Source organism: Oryza brachyantha, chromosome 3 (assembly GCF_000231095.2).
Source record: "Oryza brachyantha chromosome 3, ObraRS2, whole genome shotgun sequence".
NCBI lineage: Eukaryota > Viridiplantae > Streptophyta > Magnoliopsida > Poales > Poaceae > Oryza > Oryza brachyantha.
The window spans coordinates 25736443-25756822 of NC_023165.2; the positions used below are offsets into that span (position 1 = coordinate 25736443).

At 42.5% G+C, this 20380-nt stretch overlaps 3 protein-coding genes across 3 annotated transcripts; 2 read left to right on the forward strand and 1 right to left on the reverse strand.

The window, feature by feature from the left end:
• Positions 1 to 6504: 6504 nt before the first annotated feature.
• Positions 6505 to 12348, forward strand: LOC102720037 (cyclic nucleotide-gated ion channel 2). The gene is made up of 7 exons (XM_040522780.1): positions 6505 to 6690; positions 6804 to 7494; positions 9399 to 9614; positions 10284 to 10606; positions 10776 to 10887; positions 10995 to 11231; positions 11401 to 12348. Exons 1-7 carry the CDS (start codon positions 6653 to 6655, stop codon positions 11992 to 11994), a joined length of 2211 nt encoding a protein of 736 aa, XP_040378714.1. The 5' UTR covers positions 6505 to 6652; the 3' UTR covers positions 11995 to 12348.
• Positions 12349 to 12621: 273 nt separating this feature from the next.
• Positions 12622 to 15394, forward strand: LOC102703761 (26S proteasome non-ATPase regulatory subunit 10). Its single transcript, XM_006650555.3, has 5 exons — positions 12622 to 12891; positions 12993 to 13131; positions 13926 to 14050; positions 14430 to 14576; positions 14957 to 15394. The coding sequence occupies exons 1-5, from the start codon at positions 12667 to 12669 to the stop codon at positions 15089 to 15091; spliced, it is 771 nt and encodes a 256-aa protein (XP_006650618.2). The 5' UTR covers positions 12622 to 12666; the 3' UTR covers positions 15092 to 15394.
• Positions 15395 to 18714: 3320 nt separating this feature from the next.
• On the reverse strand, positions 18715 to 19813 carry LOC102704041 (lamin-like protein). Its single transcript, XM_006650556.3, has 2 exons — positions 19563 to 19813; positions 18715 to 19426 (listed from the first exon to the last, which is right to left on the reverse strand). Exons 1-2 carry the CDS (start codon positions 19720 to 19722, stop codon positions 19104 to 19106), a joined length of 483 nt encoding a protein of 160 aa, XP_006650619.1. The 5' UTR covers positions 19723 to 19813; the 3' UTR covers positions 18715 to 19103.
• Positions 19814 to 20380: the final 567 nt, after the last annotated feature.

Consider the following 20380-nt stretch of genomic DNA (forward strand, 5'->3'; position numbering starts at 1 on the left):
CAAAAGCAGAATTCACATGAAAATCACGAGTTATTACCTTCGACCTTGTAGTACGTTCATCCAAGTTACCTATTATTTGTTCCGGAGGATGTCGTCGTTGAATATGAAGTGGAGCAGTGGCTTCAGATGAATTTTCATGTTCTGTACCCTGTTCTGACGAAGTAGAGGTTTCTGGAGGTCCACCACCATCCGCACCTGAAGCACATGAGGAAGATCCTCCGGGCCTGTTTGACCGCTCTTCTGCCCGCGGTCTGACTGACATTGTGCCACCGGTCTGACCAGCCGACACTTCGTCGTCGTCCTCGTCATCACTTTCCTCTACAAATATATCCTCCCCCTGAACCTGTGATATTGTACCTGAAATTTCGGGTCTAGTACCTGGACTAGTCTCATCAAAAGTGACTTCACAAGTCTCAACAATTTTGTTAGTTTCTAAAACAAGTACACGGTAACCTCGAGAATGGGCAGCATATCCTAACATAAGTCCATCACGAGAGCGTGATTCAAATTTATCTAAAATCTCAGACTTTAACACAAAGCACTTACACCCAAAAACACGTAAATGAGAAATCTTAGGTGTATGTCCAAAATGAAGCTCATAAGAAGTCTTTCTAAGTTTTGATCTCAAGAAAACACGATTAGAAATATAGCATACAGTATTAACAGCTTCAGCCCAAAATTTTCTAGGTGTACTGTACTCATCAAGCATAGTCCTAGCCATCTCAACCAAAGAACGATTTTTTCTTTCAACCACACCATTTTGTTGAGGAACCCGGGGAGACGAAAATTGATGTTCAACACCTTTTTCATTGCAAAACCTCTCAAAAGAAGCGTTTTTAAACTCTCCACCATTATTGCTTCGAATGGTTCTTAAAGATCCAGGAAGTTGAATTGCCAACAGAAGATACAAACTTTTAAAGTGTTCAAAAGCCTCATCTTTGGTAACCATAAAGAAAACCCAAGAATAACGAGAGAAATCGTCAACTATAACCAACACATACCACTTTCCTCGAACAGATTGCACTCTAGCCGGACCGACAGTGTCCATGTGTAAGAGCTGTCCTGGTGCATCCGTCATCACAGAAAATGTAGGAGTATGCGAGCATACAACCATTTTAGCATGACGACATGGCGAGCAAACCAAATCAACATCTTTTTTAAGTTTAGCCAAACCACGAATAAGATCTGAACCACTAATCCTAGTTAGATGATCAAAGCCAATATGTCCAAGTCTGCGATGCCAGAATATCACATCTTTAGAAAACTTTGCAACAAGACATATAACTTCAGAAGAAATACTACTTTCAAAATCAGCTTTAAAAACTCTTCCATATCGAGAAATATTAAGCACAACATCTCCAGAAAAATCAAAAATTTTACTTCCACTTTTCTTAAACAGAACATCAAAATTCTCATCCACAATTTGAGAAACGGAGAGCAAATTGTACTTTAGATTTTCAACCAAAGCGACATCATTCAATGTAAATTTGTCACTTACCTTGACAGATCCAGTTACAGTGATCGTACTAGTAGAAGCATCACCGAAGATGATTGAATCCTTCCTTGATGCCCTCACGAGAGAGGAGAACCAACTTTTATCACCGGTCATATGTCGCGAACAACCGGAGTCCACAATCCACACGTTCTCCTTCCTCGCCAAAAATGTCTCGTCGTCATCGTCAGAATCTTCAAAACTTTTAGCCATGAGACAAACACCAGCAATGTTCATACTCTTGTCTTCTTCTTTATCATCTTCGAACTCAACGTCACTGTTTTCTTGAACAGCTGCAAAAGCTTCATCCAACGCCTTTTGATAATACTTCTTCATCTTCATATTCTTGATTTGTTTCTTATTCTGCTTGGCATCTTTGGATGCATCTTGAGGTTTAGCTTCTTCCTGTTTACCTCTTCCAAGCTTGGGGCACTGAGAACGGATGTGATTCGGTTGACCACATCCAAAGCATCGAATTGGTCATCCTCTTCTCCTGATCCTGATATTACTCATAGCTCGAGAAATTCTGTTAGCGGCCAAAACCAAGTCCTCCTCACTGATCTCTTCCAGTTGATCATCGGACAAGGCGGTAAAAGCAGCAAAGGCTGCCAAAGAAATAGACTCAGAAGAAGATCCAGATGAAGATATTAAAGCAGTAGATTTCAAATCAGTCCTTTTTGAAAGAATATTCATCTCATATGTTTTCAATTTAGTATAAAGAATATCCAAAGTTAAAGCATTCATATCAACAGACTCTTGAATTGAAGTAACTTTAACATCCCAAACTTTCATATCAAGGCCATTCATAAAGTGACGAGCAATCTCAGATTGAGAATAGTTAACATCATAAGAAGCATCAACAGATCTAAGATCACTCAAGATTTTACTGAAACGAGCCAAATAGTCATCCAAGGATTCTCCAAGTTTCATCTCAAATTTTATGTACTCCTTTTTGAAAACATCCTTTCGCAACTCTTTGATATTTGAAGTTCCAGTATGAAAATCATTTAAAGCTTTCCAAATCTTATTAGCAGTTGCAAGATGCGAAACACGATCAAAATCGGAACGAGAAATCCCATTCAGAATAATATTGCGCGCTTTGCAATTATTTTCAAATTCTAATTTTAGAGCCGGAGTATCAATGCGTTCAGGAATCTCATAAGGTTGACTAACTTTAAGCCAAATATCATAACCCTGAGATGTAATATAAGATTCCATCTTTTTCTTCCAATAGTCAAAATCAGATCTATTAAATATGTGAGGTTTGTTTGAAAACTTTTCAGCCATGGCAAACAAATCTAAAGATCGGCGAAGATCAAATAGAAAACGAGGCTCTGATACCACTTGTAGGATCGAACAAGTTCAAACAAACCTACCAGTGGGGGGTGAATGGTAGGGAAAAACAAAACCCAAAAATCTTTCGCGGAATAAAGGATTACCTCTGTCGAAGAAATTGACGCAGGCTTGCTACCTTGATCGCATCGCTCCTGTGTCACCGTTATCTTGATCGCGCCGCTCATGTGCCCCCAAACAGATCATCGAATCGCGCCACTCCTATGAAGTCGATCGGATCGTCGGAATTCAAAAAAAATCACCAGTAGATGAAAGCCGAAAACGTAGATTGAATGATCTTGACTTTATTGCATCAACTGGTATTTACAAAGTGCACCAACAACACTCCTATCAAAATCGTCGATCTAGAATCAACAACTAAGTCTCACAAAAGCACACCGGGGGCATACCCTTCGGTCTCTATTTATATCGAAAAGTTTATCACCAAATAGGAGTAGGACTCATCTCTTAGTTTTCCTAATCAAATCCAACATGCCAAAATCAGACACAGCCGCAGAAGTCTAAACGTGCTACAGTAGTCCGACTGCTACAGTACCCGCCACGCTACAGTAATCCGGGTCTGCCACAGTACTCCGATCTGGTTGCTACAGTGTCTCACGCTACAGTGATCTGGTTGCTACAGTACCGTGGCGCTACAGTATCCGATGCTGCTACAGTGTCCGAACCTGTAGCAAATTCCTTTCCTTTTCTCATCCAGTTTTGATCCGATTTACTTCCCGATTTCTCCGGCGCTTACACACACAACATGTGAAGCCCGTTACAATTTCATCCCACACGGTGTTGCTCCACCATGTGCCAACTCGTATTCAATATCGTCACCTGGCATCCTCGATCGTCCGGACCTCAGCTCCTCCCTAAGCCTAGTCACGATCACACCGCCATTGACCGATATTGACCTCAAGTCACCTGCACAACTAGAGACAAGCCAACCGTTTTCGAGCACAGATATCGCAACCTGACTCACATTAGTTACACACACTCGCACCAACACCTTAATTGTTTCCAAACCAAATTCAATTTATAAACCAAATCGCAAGCCAATTGTTCATCAGGAAATATTAATCATGCTTATGATCTTACACATTTTCTTTTCACTTAGGTCAAAATCCATAGTTTTATGTTTAAACACTACTTCTCATTGTCAATTTTTAAGGGGTTAATTAGATCCATGTCATTATAAATTTGTTAGTTTTGAAATATACCGGTACAGTTCGACATATTGTAAAAATACCATTATAATTTTAGAACTACAGAAATATGCCACTTCATACCCTTTCAGTGTATTTTTTAGAAAAAATTGGACCATATTGCCCATCTTCTATTTACTACGCCCTTGGCATGTGCAATGGTAATTTGGTCCAAAAAAAACATATCTTAAATGGTTCTAAAATTATAATGGCATCTTTCCAATTAGTCGAATTGTAATGGTATATTTTAAAAATGACAAATTTATAATGACATGGATTTAATTAATCATTTTTTTAAATCGGACATAAACACCCTAAATCATATTTCAGGATGTTTTGATTAATATGACAGTAGATTTTCATTAGCATAAACTTAAAATAGGTAAGTTTTATACTTGTTGACCTAATTAACCGGCATTTGCATCAATAAACATGTATAGCAAGGATATAAATATGAAAACCACCTCCTTTACAGACAAAGCTACAAAAAAAATGATCCAAGCTGTTTCTTCTCTGGGCTTGAATGGTGGAAAATAACAAGTTTTGTAGTTTAGGGTGAATATGGGCTTAGCAAACTTTAAGAGCTGCTAGAAATTAATTTTACCCTAAAAATCGAATTTTCTTATTAAAATAATAATAATAAAATAATTTTGTTAACTTGGTGGAGTTAGTGTGTCCCTACCGTTACTTACCTTGACAATAATCCTGGATACCGCAAAACTGTGTGGTGCTGGACGCAAGGGAAACCCGGTTAGGTGATAAAGATTGCAGAAGCATAACTCCATATTTAATTTGTAGTGTTGATGAAGAAGGGATCAGTTTAGAACATAAGATCCTAAAAACGCACGAACAGAAAAAAAAATACGATAATATGATGTCGTGCTATGTAGAGTAATATAAGGTTTCAAAATACATGAATATTGAATATTAGTGTTGTTGTTATTGAATAGTTTACAAAAAACAAACACATGAACTTGAAGAAGTTTGTTCCTTTTAGAGATAAACTAAAGGGTCAACTGAAGAGTGCATTGCAGAAAACAAAAACACGAGGTATGAAATCATTCTTATATTTTCTATTTTTTATGTATTCCATAGGAAAATAGTCCATCAGAATTTCAGTGTCACATTCCTTTAATCCAAAGGATGTTATAGACAAATGTTCCCAATAATTTTAATGTTTTGTTTTTTAAGGCCAAACTTATTTAAGTTGGACCGCATTAAAGAAAAATATAATGATGTTTTTAACATAAAACAAACATGCTCTCATATTTAGTGTTCTATTTAATGAAATAATTTAGTGATGTAGATGTTACTATATTTTTCTACAATTTTAGTCAAACTTTAATAAGTTCTACTTTAGAAAAAAACATATTATAAACGAATACGAATGGGGTAGTATAAAATTTCTTAGACCCAAATAAGACGACACTTGAGGTTACTCTCTATAATCTCTCCACGCTAAAATGTAGCCACCTAGTATAGAATTGGACAAATTTATACATTTTCTTATACGGATTCATGTTACTGGGATATGTTCATTCACATTCTAGATAGCTACTCTCTTCGTAAAAAAAAGATCATTTATTTCTACTCCCTATCATTTGTCTCCAAATGAAGTTTTTTCTACACATACCAATCACAATCATTTCCCATTTATTTTTTCTAGCTACATTCTCTTCTTAGCCAAACTAACTTTAATCATTTCTATATTTTTTTCAATCTGTATGTTTAATTTTAAAAAGTAATTATAATTTGAGACAGATGTATTAGTGTATTATGAATCGGATTGGGGGTATGAATTTAGAGTTAAGCTAAGGTAATTTGTCACTGAATTCAATCTCTTCAAGCATGTGAAAGGAAACACGCTTGTGAGCATCTGCGCTGGTGTGTGTTCGTACGCACTCCGTTTGGTAACGTAAGTTTGACTATATTTAGAAATACAGGGATGTTAATAAATTTAAATACATATATAAATTATATATCTTTATCAATGAATAAATCTAGACAAGACTAGAAAGACTTATAATACTCATTTAGTCCCGAGATGTTTGACGCCGTTGACTTTTTTATACACGTTTGATTATTCGTCTTATTCAATTTATTTTATCAAATATGTAAAATTATATATATGCATAAAAGTATATTTAATAATAAATAAAATGATATAAAAATAATTACTAATTATGTAAATTTTTTGAATAAGACGAATGGTCAAACATGTATAAAAAAATCAACGACGTTATATTTAGGGACGGAGATAGTAAGAATGCAGGTAGTATTGAATTTACGCGTATTATATAATAAATAATTTATACAGCTTCTACTGTGGTGTTTGAGACGGTAGTTAGACGCGGTGCAGCCGCGCTCGGCGCAACGCTGGCGGTGCGTCCACGTACGGCCCACGTGGACACGTAGGTGGGGCCGGTACAGTTGTACTACCTACATCTCTCCCTCCACGTCACCCTCTCGCTCTATCTCATCATTCGGAGTCACCCCGCTGCGTTGGCCGGGCCGTACCACACGAGGCAGAGAGCTCGAGCAGCCGAGCGCTCCCCGTCTCCTTGCTCTTAAACGCTTCGACCTCGCGACCTTCCATGGTTTGCGCCACCGTTCATGGGACATGTCTTCGCTCTCCTTCCCCCGCTTCCTCCCCAGGAGGTGAGGAGGGCTCGATTTCGCTGCTTCGGGACGTGCTTGGCAATGGTGGATTTGTTTGATTTTGGGCTTGTTGGGGACTGATCGCGTGATTGTTTTGGTGTGTGTGTGAGTAGGTTGCTTGCGGATGTGTGCGATGGGGTGAAGAGAAGGCTGGGTTTTGGGGATGATGACGACCGGGACGAGGAGGCCGGTCAGGCTGGAGGTGGAGGTGGAGATGGAGGTTGGTCGAGCAGGGCGGCGGCGGGGCCTCCCGGGGAGTGCTACGCGTGCACGCAGCCCGGCGTGCCGGCGTTCCACTCCACGACGTGCGACCAGGTGCACTTGCCGGACTGGGACGCCGACGCGGGGTCGTCGCTGGTGCCCGTCCAGGCGCAGGCCCAGTCATCGTCGTCGGCGGCGGCGCACCACGCGGCGGCCGCCGCCGCGCGGTGCGTGTTCGGCCCGGTGCTGGACCCGCGGAGCAAGCGCGTGCGGCGGTGGAACCGGTGGATCCTGCTGGCCCGCGCCGCCGCGCTGGCGGTGGACCCGCTCTTCTTCTACGCGCTGTCCATCGGCCGCGCCGGCCAGCCGTGCATGTACATGGACGCCGGCCTCGCCGCCGCCGTCACGGCGCTCCGCACCTGCGCCGACCTGGCGCACCTGGCGCACGTCCTGCTCCAGTTCCGCCTCGCCTACGTCTCCCGCGAGTCCCTCGTCGTCGGCTGCGGCAAGCTCGTCTGGGACCCCCGCGCCATCGCCGCACACTACGCCCTCTCCCTCAAGGGTCTCTGGTTCGACCTCTTCGTCATCCTTCCCCTCCCACAGGTCAGCTTCATCTCTCATCACCATTTTCAATTCACCCCCATTTTCACCATGGGGATCAAGGATCCCGAACATCTAGACCGACATGATTCATCCACATCACAATCTAACCATGTAGATGATTGATTAAACGCCCGCAATTATTATGCATTCATTATGTCTGTTTCTGAGACACATCGCAGCTTCCTTCTCGAACATGTTACGGTAGGAAGTAGGAACTGTAGGGCACAGTACATTAGCAAGTACATTGCAGGTGCAGACAATGTCTAGTTGCTAGTGAGAGAGCCCATGTGTAACCGTAAACCTTCAAGTTTCTACTTCGCTACTTGTTCTTTGAATGTGACAAACTGACAATGCCTGTACGTAGTGACTATTGACTAGTGAGGCTTCGGCTACTGGAATTACCCTGGCCACAATGATGGAGGGGTTAGCTAGAATTCTGGCCGAAACTCTAGTAGATAAGTGATAATAGAGTTCAATGAGCTTACGGAAGAAGCACGGATGGATGAAGGTGTAACGCCAATGATTGGCAGTGGTGTGGTGGTAGACTGGTAGAAGTGTTTGAAATATGACCACTGATGCAGCTTGAAATAAAAGGAGTATATTAAAAGATAATACTAAGGAAAGTGACTGCTTCATACATTCGATCGTGCATATCACTGTATCAGCATGATGATAAATGCTAACCGTAGAGCTTATTTGAACGGTTGAAGTTTTCTGGTGACCCGCCTGATTGGAATTTGCAAGAGACAACACCCCCATCTTTTCGTTTCTGTTTAGCTTATTAGCCAAAATTTAAATTTTCAATCTTAAATTTAGAGTTGATTTTTTAGAGTTTTTTCATCGAAGTTTATTTTCCAACCTTCGCTTTTATATTGCTAAGAATACATATATAAAAGTTTCATTCATAATGTGTTTTTCGTTTACAAATATGTCGTTTGGACAATCCCCATAAGCTCTAGGGCTAAGGGTGTAAAATGTTGTTGTTTGTCATTCAGCACAATAAATATTCTTCTTTCACCTCTGCCACTGATACCTCTTGTGTGGCTGGTGTTATGAGAAAATTTGGAGATATCTGGTCATGCCAATAAAAATGTTTTTTGCTGATCACCTATCAGCCTCTGTCTTTTAGATGGCATAATTATTTTTTTAAAGAGTGAACTGGGGTCTTTCTCCCTCAGAATTTGGAAGCGATCACATATTTCTTCTCATTTTGCATAATTGTTTTTTCTTTTCTTTTTTTTGCTTTTACGTGCCAGAGAATTGGATGTATGAATGGCCACTTAATGCTGCATGTGTCCTTTTCATATTATATATAGATTGTTGATTGGATGATTTGTCAGTTGTTGCAAATAATGAAGATGAATTATTGTAAAAAGGGACTGCTGACTAATACTATTCAACATGTCTAGTACGTTGAGAGCTCAGCCACAACATGTTAGACAGTTAGAATAAGGCATATTCTTTTGACATGAATTAAGGCCATACTAGTATACCTCTATTATTTCAATGTATGCAAAATAAGTCATGGCAGTGGCAATGTGGTAAAAAAGGTATCCTGCATAAATTATTGTTCGAAAAATTGCGAATAAGCAAACATTAGTGCTTGGAAAACATCAGTACAAAAAGAAAAGGACAATTGATCCATCATGTTTGTGATGTATTAAATGAAGTGATTATGAGGACATAATAGGGATTCTCGAAAGCTTCAGAAGACAGAATTTGAACAGTCTCATTTTGCTTGTTGCTCAATTATCTTTTATGGTGTTTTTAGGGTACATAATAGTGAAATGTAACAATAATATATTAAGTAAGAAATATGAGCATTTGAACTAATTAATTCTGAATTATCTATTATCTTTAATACTTCTTGCTGCTCAACAAGCTGATCCATCAAGAATCTGCAGGTCATATTCTGGGTGATCATACCAAAGTTAATAAGAGAAGAGCAGATTAAACTTATCATGACAATACTGCTGCTCTTATTCTTGCTGCAATTTCTCCCCAAGGTGTATCATAGTATTTATATCATGAGGAAAATGCAGAAGGTGACTGGTTACATCTTTGGAACGATATGGTGGGGATTTGGTCTTAATCTATTTGCCTATTTCATTGCTTCTCACGTGAGTATGCCCTTCTTCCATTTATTATTTGGAAATATTATAAATAATAGAGCACGAATGGATGAACATTGAATCTTTCTTCTAGTCTCACTGAGTGCAGTTGTAATGTCAATCATTGGTATCTGGTTGTTAGTACTTTCGAAAGACCAATATCTGGTTGTTAGTATATCAATTATGGCCTGAATTTACTATTTCCCAAGAAAATCAAGGGTGGGTTTGAATATCTGCAAACAGTACCGCAAAATTTCTTCCATAGCAAGATATTCTACTTATATGAAGCATTGATTATTTAAAGGGAAAGTATCAGATCATTTCTAATGGGTATCGTATTTGAATATGATGTACATAGCTGAACTGTTCCTATCCAATACGATATATATTAATTGAACAGAGGAACAGTCCCAGAGAATCACATGTCACATTATAGCTGATAATTGCTGAATAAAGAAGGTTGATGGTCCAGGGACCAAATAAAATTTTACAATGACCACAGAGTTGTTCTGAGAAAAAAAAACACTCTTGAAATTACCTACCTTAAACTTGCTTGCCTGTAATTTACTGATTCCTGAACTCACTATTCACCAAGATATTGATGCTGATTGAACAAAGAAATAATAGCATCCCTCTTACTAATGCTGGTCATTCATCATCTTTATCTGTCGCTTGCAGATTGCAGGTGGGTGTTGGTATGTCCTTGCGATTCAGCGTGTTGCCTCCTGCCTCCAGGAGGATTGCAAGATAAAGAACACTTGCAACCAAATATCACTAGCTTGCTCCAAGGAGATGTGTTTTCACCTTCCTTGGTCAGATAAGAATGGACTAGCATGCAATATGAACTTGACTTCTTTTGGCCAACAAAACATTCCAGACTGTCTTAGTGGCAACGGCCCCTTTGCTTATGGAATCTACAAAGGGGCTCTTCCTGTTATTTCCAGCAATTCACTTGCTGTCAAAATACTCTACCCTATATTTTGGGGCCTGATGACTCTCAGGTAATTTAGGTTATAGAATTAATTCCATTTAGGAAATCACCGCGACAGAAGTAGTAATCAGTAACTGAGGCTATCATTCTATTTGAGCAATTAGCTATTGATGCTCACAATAATATTTTTCCTAAATGCCTATTTGTTTTATCTCATAGTTACTTTTATTGCGTCACAGCACTTTTGGCAATGATCTTGAGCCTACAAGCAATTGGCTCGAGGTGATTTTCAGCATTATCAATGTACTCAGTGGTTTGATGCTCTTCACATTGCTGATTGGAAACATCCAGGTAAATCAGTACCCTTGAGATTTTTTTTTTTGTTTAGTCCATTGTGCCACAAGCCCACAGCAACTTTCCTTGATACTAGTAACTAGCGATGATTGATGTTCTTGCAGGTCTTCTTGCATGCTGTCCTGGCAAGAAAGCGAAAAATGCAACTGCGGTTCCGGGACATGGAATGGTGGATGCGACGGAGGCAGTTGCCGTCCCGCCTGAGGCAAAGAGTCCGGCAGTATGAGCGTGAACGCTGGGCGGCCATCACAGGAGAAGAGGAGATGGAGATGATCAAGGACTTCCCTGAAGGGCTCAGGCGAGACATCAAGCGCTACCTCTGCCTCGAGCTGGTTAAACAGGTACACAGCCTGCACAAATTCGAGTTGCTAACCATTCTGCAAACAACATTCGAAGTTGTTAAATTGTATCAGTATAGTTTTCAGTACCACCAAGCTGCACACTGGTATATCCATGAGCGATGCTGCACTGTGTGAGAATTCTTTCATTTTTTTTATATATATTGCTCAGGTTCCTCTGTTCCATGGCATGGACGACCTCATCCTGGACAACATCTGCGACAGGCTGAGGCCTCTCGTGTTCTCCAGCGGCGAGAAGGTGATCCGGGAGGGCGACCCGGTGCAGCGGATGGTGTTCGTCCTCCAGGGCAAGCTCCGGAGCACGCAGCCGCTGGCCAAGGGCGTGGTGGCCACGTGCGTGCTCGGCGCCGGCAACTTCCTCGGCGACGAGCTCCTGTCGTGGTGCCTCCGGCGGCCGTTCGTGGACCGGCTGCCGGCGTCGTCGGCTACGTTCGAGTGCATCGAGACGGCCCAGGCGTTCTGCCTCGACGCCCCCGACCTGCGCTTCATCACGGAGCAGTTCCGGTACAAGTTCGCCAACGAGAAGCTGAAGCGGACGGCGCGCTACTACTCCTCCAACTGGCGGACGTGGGCGGCCGTCAACATCCAGCTCGCGTGGCGCCGGTACAAGGCCAGGACGGCCGACCTGGTGGCGGCGGCGCCGCCGCCGTCCGGTGGGCTGCCCGGCCCCGACGACGGGGACCGCCGGCTCCGCCATTACGCGGCCATGTTCATGTCGCTCAGGCCGCACGATCACCTCGAGTGAGCAGCCGTGGATCGGATGGGACCATGTGACAGGGCATGCAACCGTGCATGGCATGTCACGGACCGCCACTGCACCGGCCATATCATTGACTCATTGTATGGTGGTACGCTGCTACTTCGTCTCGACGATTGATTAGCATCCGTCATTCTAACATGGCCAATAACGAAGATGTAGTGTCAAGAAAAATAATGCAAATGTGCCCTTAATTGGAACGGCAAAATCTATCAAATCAAATCAAGCCCTTGGACCCTTGTGAACATAGTTTCTATGAAAGTAGTACGAATTGAATGGATTTCTAAAAAGATCATGTCGAACAAATTCACATTCCAAGGAGGTCGGATATTTTTAGGCCTTCTTCACCTCCGCTTTTGAGTTCTTTTTCTCCTTTTCTTTTGAGAAAATTTGGAGTTTTGCCTCAGAAACTGAACTAAAATTTCTGGACGTGATTTTTAAGGCCTTAGTCGGCCTGTCCATCTTGCTTAGTACTCCTGTACGGGCCCATAGCCCAACCAGGCCCGCAAGCCTCACCCAACCAGGCCCGCAAGCCTCATGTGTAGCGTGTGGATTCAAATACGCCTACCCGTGTGGAACGCGTACTTATGTCTCGAAGCCGCTTGGTCTTCTTCGCCTTCGGTTCGGCCTAAGCACTAGCCCGCACTCACCCTTGCCTTGATGGCAGCCGCGATGGACGTCGACGGCTCCGGCGCCGCCGCCGCCGCCGCCGCTGCCGCCGGCGGTGGGAGGCATTCAGAGAAGGAGCTCTTCCGCGCGGCGGAGTCGGGAGACGCCGCGGTCTTCTCCTCCCTCGCCCCCGCCGAACTCGCCGTCGCGCTCTCCCTCCGCGACGAGGACGGGCGCTCCCTCCTCCACGTCGCCACCGCCTCCGGCCACGCGCAGGCAAGTGACCGTGGGCCGTGTGGGATCCTCTAGGACTCGAATCTTCTCGGCTCCTCTGGGTTTAGGGTTTTGACGGTACACCCCCGTGTGTGCTGGTTTAGGTGGTGACAGCTCTTGCGGCGGTGGGCGGCGATGCCACGGCCAGCGTTGTGAACGGGAAGGACGAGGAGGGGTGGGCGCCGATCCACACGGCAGCGAGTTGTGGAAACGCTGAGATCATCTCTATCCTGCTCGATCAAGGTACGGAATCTACCGTTGTTTTTAGTGTAAGATGTGCTATTTGTGCTGCAAGTTGTACTGTTTGTTAGGGGTATTAGACGATTTTTTGCGAATTGTATGATGGTTTGATATTTTCGAGGGAGATTAAGTTATGTTAATTGCAGTAATAGGGCTTAATTGCGGTCAGCATGCTCTGTGACACAGGAGAATTTGTTATTGCTCGCTGAAAATGATCTCATATGTATTAGATAAAGCAGGCTACGTGGATTTTGTAGTTCCTTTGGACTTGCTGAATGTCCTTTGCAGCTGATAAAACCCAATTAATCAGGGCGGTAACGGCGGTTATGTTGGAACTTTTGTTTTCTGTTATGTATCAAGGTCCATGCAGCATTGTAACATGCTGCACAGTGTGCCTTTAGCATCCAGAATGCAAAATAGTGTTCATTGACCCTGTGATGCTTAATTTGTTCAGGGGCGAAGCTTCATGGTTACCGCAGCAGATTGCTGATGCTGCTTTAGTGTGTATATCCTGCAAGAACGTATAGAGCTGGCATAACCAGAGCAGGATTGTTTTGTAGAGTAATTGTACATGTCTATTTTTGAAATTCCTGTTCTTTATAGAATTACCTCAGTCGCCAACTCGCCATGTTGTAATCTGTCCTCAGTAGCAAGCATTACAATGGCATCATTGCTTTTTTTTCTGTTTAACATGAGTTTGTATATATACTCGCTGCATTAGTTCTAACATTTAAATACCTGTATTTATTATTAGTATGTTCTTGCTGACTGATGTAATGATAAATTCGTAATGTCAGGTGCTAATGTTGATTTGACAACTGATGCTGGCCGGACCGCTCTTCATTATGCTGCTAGTAAAGGACGGCTTAACATAGCAGAAACACTAATAGCGCACAGTGCAAAGGTCAACAAGAAAGATAAGGTCTCTTAGACTACTAACAGTCAGGGAGAATGTTCATGCTACATCACTAAGTCTTCTTTACCTGAATAACTGCATGGTTTCGTTGGTCAGAAACAAATCAAAGAAGGAGATCTTGTTTGTGTAGTTAGGTGCGTTCTAGTATGAACTGAACATCAAGTTTACCATGACAACTGACTATGCTGTAGACATCTACCTGTATCTAGGAATATAATGTGGACTCGTCTAGATCTGAGGATATATGTTTTAACTTTGAAGTATTTCATCTTATACCATATATTTCTGCTACAGTTGCTGCAAATATGCCCACTACTCCATGCATTTTCACTGTACTGTAATTGAATTTTCTTGACATTTAAACATTAAATTACTCTGTTGTCAGTTTGGGTGCACACCCTTACATAGAGCTGCAAGTACTGGAAATGCTGAACTGTGTGAATTCCTGGTTGAGGAGGGGGCAGATGTTGATGCTGTTGACAGGACAGGACAAACACCACTAATGCAAGCCGTTGTTTGTGAAAACAAAGGGGTAATTTTTCTTGCCTTCGTTGCCTCAGGTGGTTGATCTGGATGGTTTTTGTAATGTTCTTCCAAATATTATCAAATCCTGCGTTCTTCTATTACTATATTTTATATATGAAGTGTGGCATGTTATAATTCACCTTTAGTGTTTCATTTGAGAATCCATGTCAATGTTTTGACATTTTCCGCCGGTTTGATGTCCCTATTGACTGTTTATTAGCAACACACTTGCTTCCAAATGTCAAGCAATACTCCTGATCTCTTCAGTAGTTTAATGATTGCCAAAGAAAAAAAGAATGCAGGGGCCAGTTTGATTATCTCTTGTTTCCTGAAGTAGATGGATGTGGATTATCACTTATTCATGTATGGAAATCACTCACTATGTAGGTTGCTCTTCTGCTAATTCGACATGGTGCTGATGTTGACGTTGAGGACAAGGAAGGTTATACCGTCCTTGGTCGAGCATCTGATAGCTTTAGACCTGCACTTATTGACGCAGCTAAAGCAATGCTTGAAGGCTGAACATGTCATGCTGCAGAAAGGTAAAAGTAGTAGTTTTTGAAGTATAAACCAGTCCTTGGTTGAGTTGAATCCTGGTCTTTGAAGTATAAACCATTCCAATCTAGAATCAGTTTGACCAACTTGACCATATATTTCATAGTCAAGAATTCTTGTAGTAATTGTGATTTCAGTTTGCTCTTGCTTTTCTTTAGCTATTTCATCGAGTTTTCCAATCAGGACAACAATAATCAACTCATCATAGTTTTGACAAAAGTTTATCATGTTCTCTACTCAAGCTCAACCATCATTGTTTCCCGAACTGCCAAATGCTATATTTTTTTGCAAATTCATCATCTCGTCTTTAGAGAATAGATTTTTAATTTTATAATAGTTAATTTCATGGCTTATAATATTAAATAGCTATAAAAAAATCAGATAATCTTTCATCTTTCATCAACCAAAAAAACAAAACCAAAATAAGAAGCTGGATCAGTGCCCCCTCAATGCTCAACTAATGTTAGGGTGCTCCTGCTTCCATGTTAGATTCATACGTGCCAATATGCCATTACTACATTACAGGTAGCTTCCTAAGAGCATCCTTAGCAGCTCATCCATCTTATCCTTTATCCTAAAAATACAGCATGGAGGATAAAAACTGAGCTCCAACAGAACATTCATCATATCATTTATTTTTGAATGCCATCCATATTTGAAGAGAGAAACTCCATATTTGGATGTTCTCTCTTCATCATCCAAAGAGATATACAAGATGTCATGTACGGATGATCTGCTTAAGCACAAGGAGATATGAAAGATAAAACTATTTTAGATGATCATCCAAATAAAGATATGGATGACCAAATTTAGATTAGCTGCTAGGGATGCTATAAGGGGATTGATAAACTTGCTGTCTAATTCTGGCTAACCTGAAAAAAGACAAACAATTAAGTACCCTGCATTTCTTGAATTTTTTAAATATTTTTAATAAATAATTTTATTACTAAACCTCCTATGCAAATATTTTTACCATTTGAAACATTTTCGTCACGTGAACCCTTCTGACCCTCCTGACGTGGTGAAAAGAGCCATCATTCTAATGTGGCTTCTGACCCTCCTGACGTGGTGAAAAGAGCCATCATTTTAATGTGGCAGTGTTGTTTTGACCAAAAGGTTTCGATTGTGAGAATATTTACCTTGAAGATTTGGTAATAAAATTATTAATTAAAAATGTTTAAATTTTTTTAAAAAAAAACTCATTTATCGATCCGCTGACAACTTCTTGAGAAGACTTTAGCTAATGGAGTAGTCGTACTATGTTGAAAAACTGTTTTCTGATAATCCGCATTATACGCATGTAGTGTGCCGGCCATTCATTTAATGATTGGTACTCCACTGAGCTAAAACAACGACATTGTGTCGTTGACAGTTATGATAGTCCTATCTGGTGCACCGTCCACGCTGGAGGAACGCAAATCGCGCAGCGATACCGGCGGCCACTGCTGGGAGCCGTGCAAACCGGATGTGCCTTTACTGATGTCACATGATCTGTATTCGGTAGCAGTACTGTCTTTCATTATCGCGTGCAGCATAATTATAGCTAAAACTGCTTAGGCATTCCCCACCCATAATAACACTAGATGTAGTTTTCATATAAACTCCACATCATCAAGAAACTAGTACTAGACACTACTCTTTCAATGTAAACATCACTATTTCATACTTTAATTTAATGCTACTTATCTCATATGATATCTTAAATATTGTGTAGAAACCATGTATCATGTCAGACATATTTTCAAGACATGTTTTCATTCTCTTTCCTCATTTATTTACTTGTCACATCATTTTTTATCCTAGATGGCAACTTATTTAATGTTATGACACAATCCTAGTCATTGGGTTGGGAATGCCCTTATTATAGATAGTATAATTCACATGATCATCCATGTTCATATCCAGCATCTATCCTTTAGGCTTGTTTGGGGAGCTTTAGATTCTGAGAAGCAGCTGCTTGGTAGCCAGCTTCTAAGGATCTGGAAAAGCTCCCAAACCCAGCTTCTCCAGATTCTGGATTCTTAGTTTATTTTTCAGAATATGTAACTATAGATTCTCAGAAGCTGTGGACAGTTTGGGGTAGCTTCTGGTAGAAGCAGCTTCTGGAAAAAGCTGCAGCTGGGAGAAGCTCCCCTAAACAGGCCTTTGTCTTCTCCCCCAGAGAAAATGCAGCTGTTTTCATACGCGAAACTATATTTTGTACTTCCGCGCATTTGATTGAGGGTGGTGAGGCTGGGCGTGGTCTTCTGATTTGGTGTATCTTCCTGATGTTTGTTCTTCTGAGAACTTAGCCGCCCTGGTCCATCGATGGAGGCGAAATACACGATCAAAACGTACAGGCTCCGTCGACCGGTGTCCTACTACGTGCAATCTGCCTTCAAACAACGGCACGTGATGTCCAACGCAGATGCATGTGATTCGGCCACATTCTGCTCACTGGGCGATGGCTCGTCTGGATCCTGATTTCCTGACCGCCCTGTGTCCCCTGCTGCCTCTGCCTGTGGGTAGCTCCCTCATTGAAGACGAGCAGCCGCTCCAGTAGTTCTCCGCTCCTCATTTATCAGCAGGGTGTTTAGTGCGTGCATTATTCGGTAGGAAAAAGAAAACGCTAGTGCTGAAGAAGTCTCGATCCTAAATCATCAGGTTGATTCCATCAACAAGTTTACTCTAACTTTTTTTTTAATCCGACGCCGTTAGATTTTGTGTGTCTTAACTATTTGTCTATCAAAAAAATATACATGGTTATTAATTATTTTTGGGTGATTTGATTTATTACTTAAACACTTTAAGCATAGCTTATAACTTTGAATACTTGCGCAAAACTTTTAAATAAAAGAAAATACATATGCAACCGGCGGTAAATTAGAAAAGAGAGAAGAGAGAGAAAATGCATCATTGCTGCAGCTTCTGAAAGAACAGTAGTCGCACACGGACTACAAACCTTTCCCTTGGCGTAACAGTCATCGTTTTTTTTTTTTGGTCAACTATCACTGAACAGCCAGTGCCCAAGCCAGCCTCGTGTGTGTGTGTCTATATATATATATATATATTTTTTCTTAACTATGTAAGATCAAAGATTTAAAAATAAAATTTAATAAAAAACCTAAAACCAACTCTAAAGTTAACATAAAAAAATTAATTGTTAGTTTAAGCATGAGCAATGGGAAAAAAGGGACTAGGGCCGTCTTCGTTGATGTATGGGTAAGTTAACTTCGCCGTTACAGAAAACGTAATAATAAATTGATTGATACATGATTAATTAATTATTAATTATTAAAAAATATTAAATAAATTAATATGATTTTTTAAAACAACTTTTTATAGAAAAATTTTATAAAAAATTAGACAGTTTAGTAGTTCGGGAAACGTGTGCATCGAAATCAAAGGTATAAGTTACTGAAGGAGGGGGACGAAAGCGGCCTAGGGTCCAGAAGTCCGAAACCAGCCACCTTAACGGGAAACGGGAAGTCGGGAACGGCAGCGTTTCTCGCATGTACACGTCTTCCGCGCGCAAAACACGGAGGCCGTGGTTACGGACAAGCCAAGCAAAATCGTCACACTTTGTTGATCCGCGAACGAACTGTCAAGAACGTCTTCCAAGATAAACCACAAGAAATGCTGCATTTTGAAGATAGAAAGATACCCAGGTGCAAAGTAGCAACGCTGAATTTTTTTTTAGATACCTACTACTAGTAAAGTGGAAAAGGAGAGAGGAATGGTGGATTTAATAAAATGTTCTTCCAATTCCCTACTACAAGATTCAAGATGCAGAGTTATAAAACTAGCTCTGAACTTGTGCACATTGATAGAATCATCGATTAATCTTTTGCTCAATCGACAGCTTACGCAAATCCACACCACTAATCGAGGTGCTAATCCAGGGTTCCAAACACACTAAAAAGAATTAGGGAAGTAGCAGCTCCAAATCAGAGAGAGAAGAAGAAGAAACGGCAATGCTGATAGCTAAAAAGGACGGCGGCTAGACCATCCTGAGCAGCGCGGCGAGCACGGCGGCGGCGGCGTAGAGGAGGGAGGCGCGCGAGGCGGCGGGGGCGGCGGACTTGGCCTTGGCGGAGGCCGGCGGGGACGGGGGCGGCAGGTTCTCGGTCTTGATGACGAGGCGCATCCCGCCGAAGCAGTAGCCGTAGCTGCAGATGAAGTAGTAGGTCTTGGTCTCGTTGAGTTCGAAGGCGTAGGTGCGGCCCTTGCTGTAGTTGGAGATGGCGTTGGTGGCGTCGCACTTGTTGTACCCCGCCGCGTCCACCTGGATCACGTCCGCCTGCCCCGCCGTGTAGTAGAACACTGCCCACCAGAAAAACCAGATCGGAGCAACGAAATCACACAGAGAAGAAGCGGAGAAATCCCCGTTCGCCAGATCTGGGCACGGCCACGGCTCGAGGGAGCGTCGAGCAGAAGGCGGAGAGGGAGAGGGCCGTACCGAGCCAGTCGCCCTTGTAGAAGGGGCCGTTCTGCGCCGGCCAGTCGGAGTAGTTGGTGTTGGGCTTCCAGTTGATGGAGAACTTGTTGGCCGTCGTCGTCGCCGGCAGCGCCGCGAACGCCGCCGCCGCCGCCAGCAGCAGCGCGCACACCGCCCTCATCCTTCGCCCTCGAAATCCGAACAGAGCGTGGTTCTCTCTCGCGCGCGCGCGCGCTCTCGCCTGAAACGAGAGGGAGCTGGACGGCGTGGCGTGGCGTGGAGGAGCTCGTCGCCGCGGGCGGCCTTAAAGGCGGGCGGGGGCACATGGGGTGCAGGGTGGCGGTGCGGCCGTGGCGTGAGATCGCGGCCGTCCGTTGGTGGATCGTACGTACGCGGTGGCGGTGCGGAGGGAGGGGGGAGGTGCTACTGGGGCGCGGGGCCCACGTGCGCGTCGTTGGGAGGCGGGAAGGCTGGGGCGCGTGGGATCTGGCGTGCCCCTGGCCGGGCCCCTTCTATGTCCGCTCTCTCGCCTGCGCGAGACCGGCCGGACTGTGACTAGTGTCCGCGTCGGCTCTCAACACAGGATCCGGATCACCTGCCAGGCTAGCTCTGGTTTAGATGGGGCTAAATTTTTAGCGTCATGTCACATCGGATATTTGACATTAATTTGAAGTATCAAATAGAGACTAATTAAAAAAATTAATTTCATAAATAAAGCTAATCTGCGAGACGAATTTTTTGAGCCTAATTAATCCATAATTAGCAATTGTTTACTGTAGCATCACATACGCTAATCATGGATTAAGGCTCGTTAGATTCGGCTCACGAATTAGTCCAAG

What these genes read in the sequence shown, in the direction of transcription:
- LOC102703761 (XM_006650555.3), top strand. Translation starts at nt 12,667, where the DNA reads ATGGCAGCCGCGATGGACGTCGACGGCTCCGGCGCCGCCGCCGCCGCC. An exon ending in AGGTCAACAAGAAAGATAAG is followed by an intron (nt 14,051 to 14,429) that starts GTCTCTTAGACT and finishes CTCTGTTGTCAG; the next exon opens with TTTGGGTGCACACCCTTACA. An exon ending in TTGTTTGTGAAAACAAAGGG is followed by an intron (nt 14,577 to 14,956) that starts GTAATTTTTCTT and finishes CTCACTATGTAG; the next exon opens with GTTGCTCTTCTGCTAATTCG.
- LOC102720037 (XM_040522780.1), top strand. Translation starts at nt 6,653, where the DNA reads ATGTCTTCGCTCTCCTTCCCCCGCTTCCTCCCCAGGAG. An exon ending in TCATCCTTCCCCTCCCACAG is followed by an intron (nt 7,495 to 9,398) that starts GTCAGCTTCATC and finishes AAGAATCTGCAG; the next exon opens with GTCATATTCTGGGTGATCAT. An exon ending in CCTATTTCATTGCTTCTCAC is followed by an intron (nt 9,615 to 10,283) that starts GTGAGTATGCCC and finishes TGTCGCTTGCAG; the next exon opens with ATTGCAGGTGGGTGTTGGTA.
- LOC102704041 (XM_006650556.3), bottom strand. Translation starts at nt 19,722, where the DNA reads ATGAGGGCGGTGTGCGCGCTGCTGCTGGCGGCGGCGGCGGCGTTCGCG. An exon ending in CTACAAGGGCGACTGGCTCG is followed by an intron (nt 19,427 to 19,562) that starts GTACGGCCCTCT and finishes TCTGGTGGGCAG; the next exon opens with TGTTCTACTACACGGCGGGG.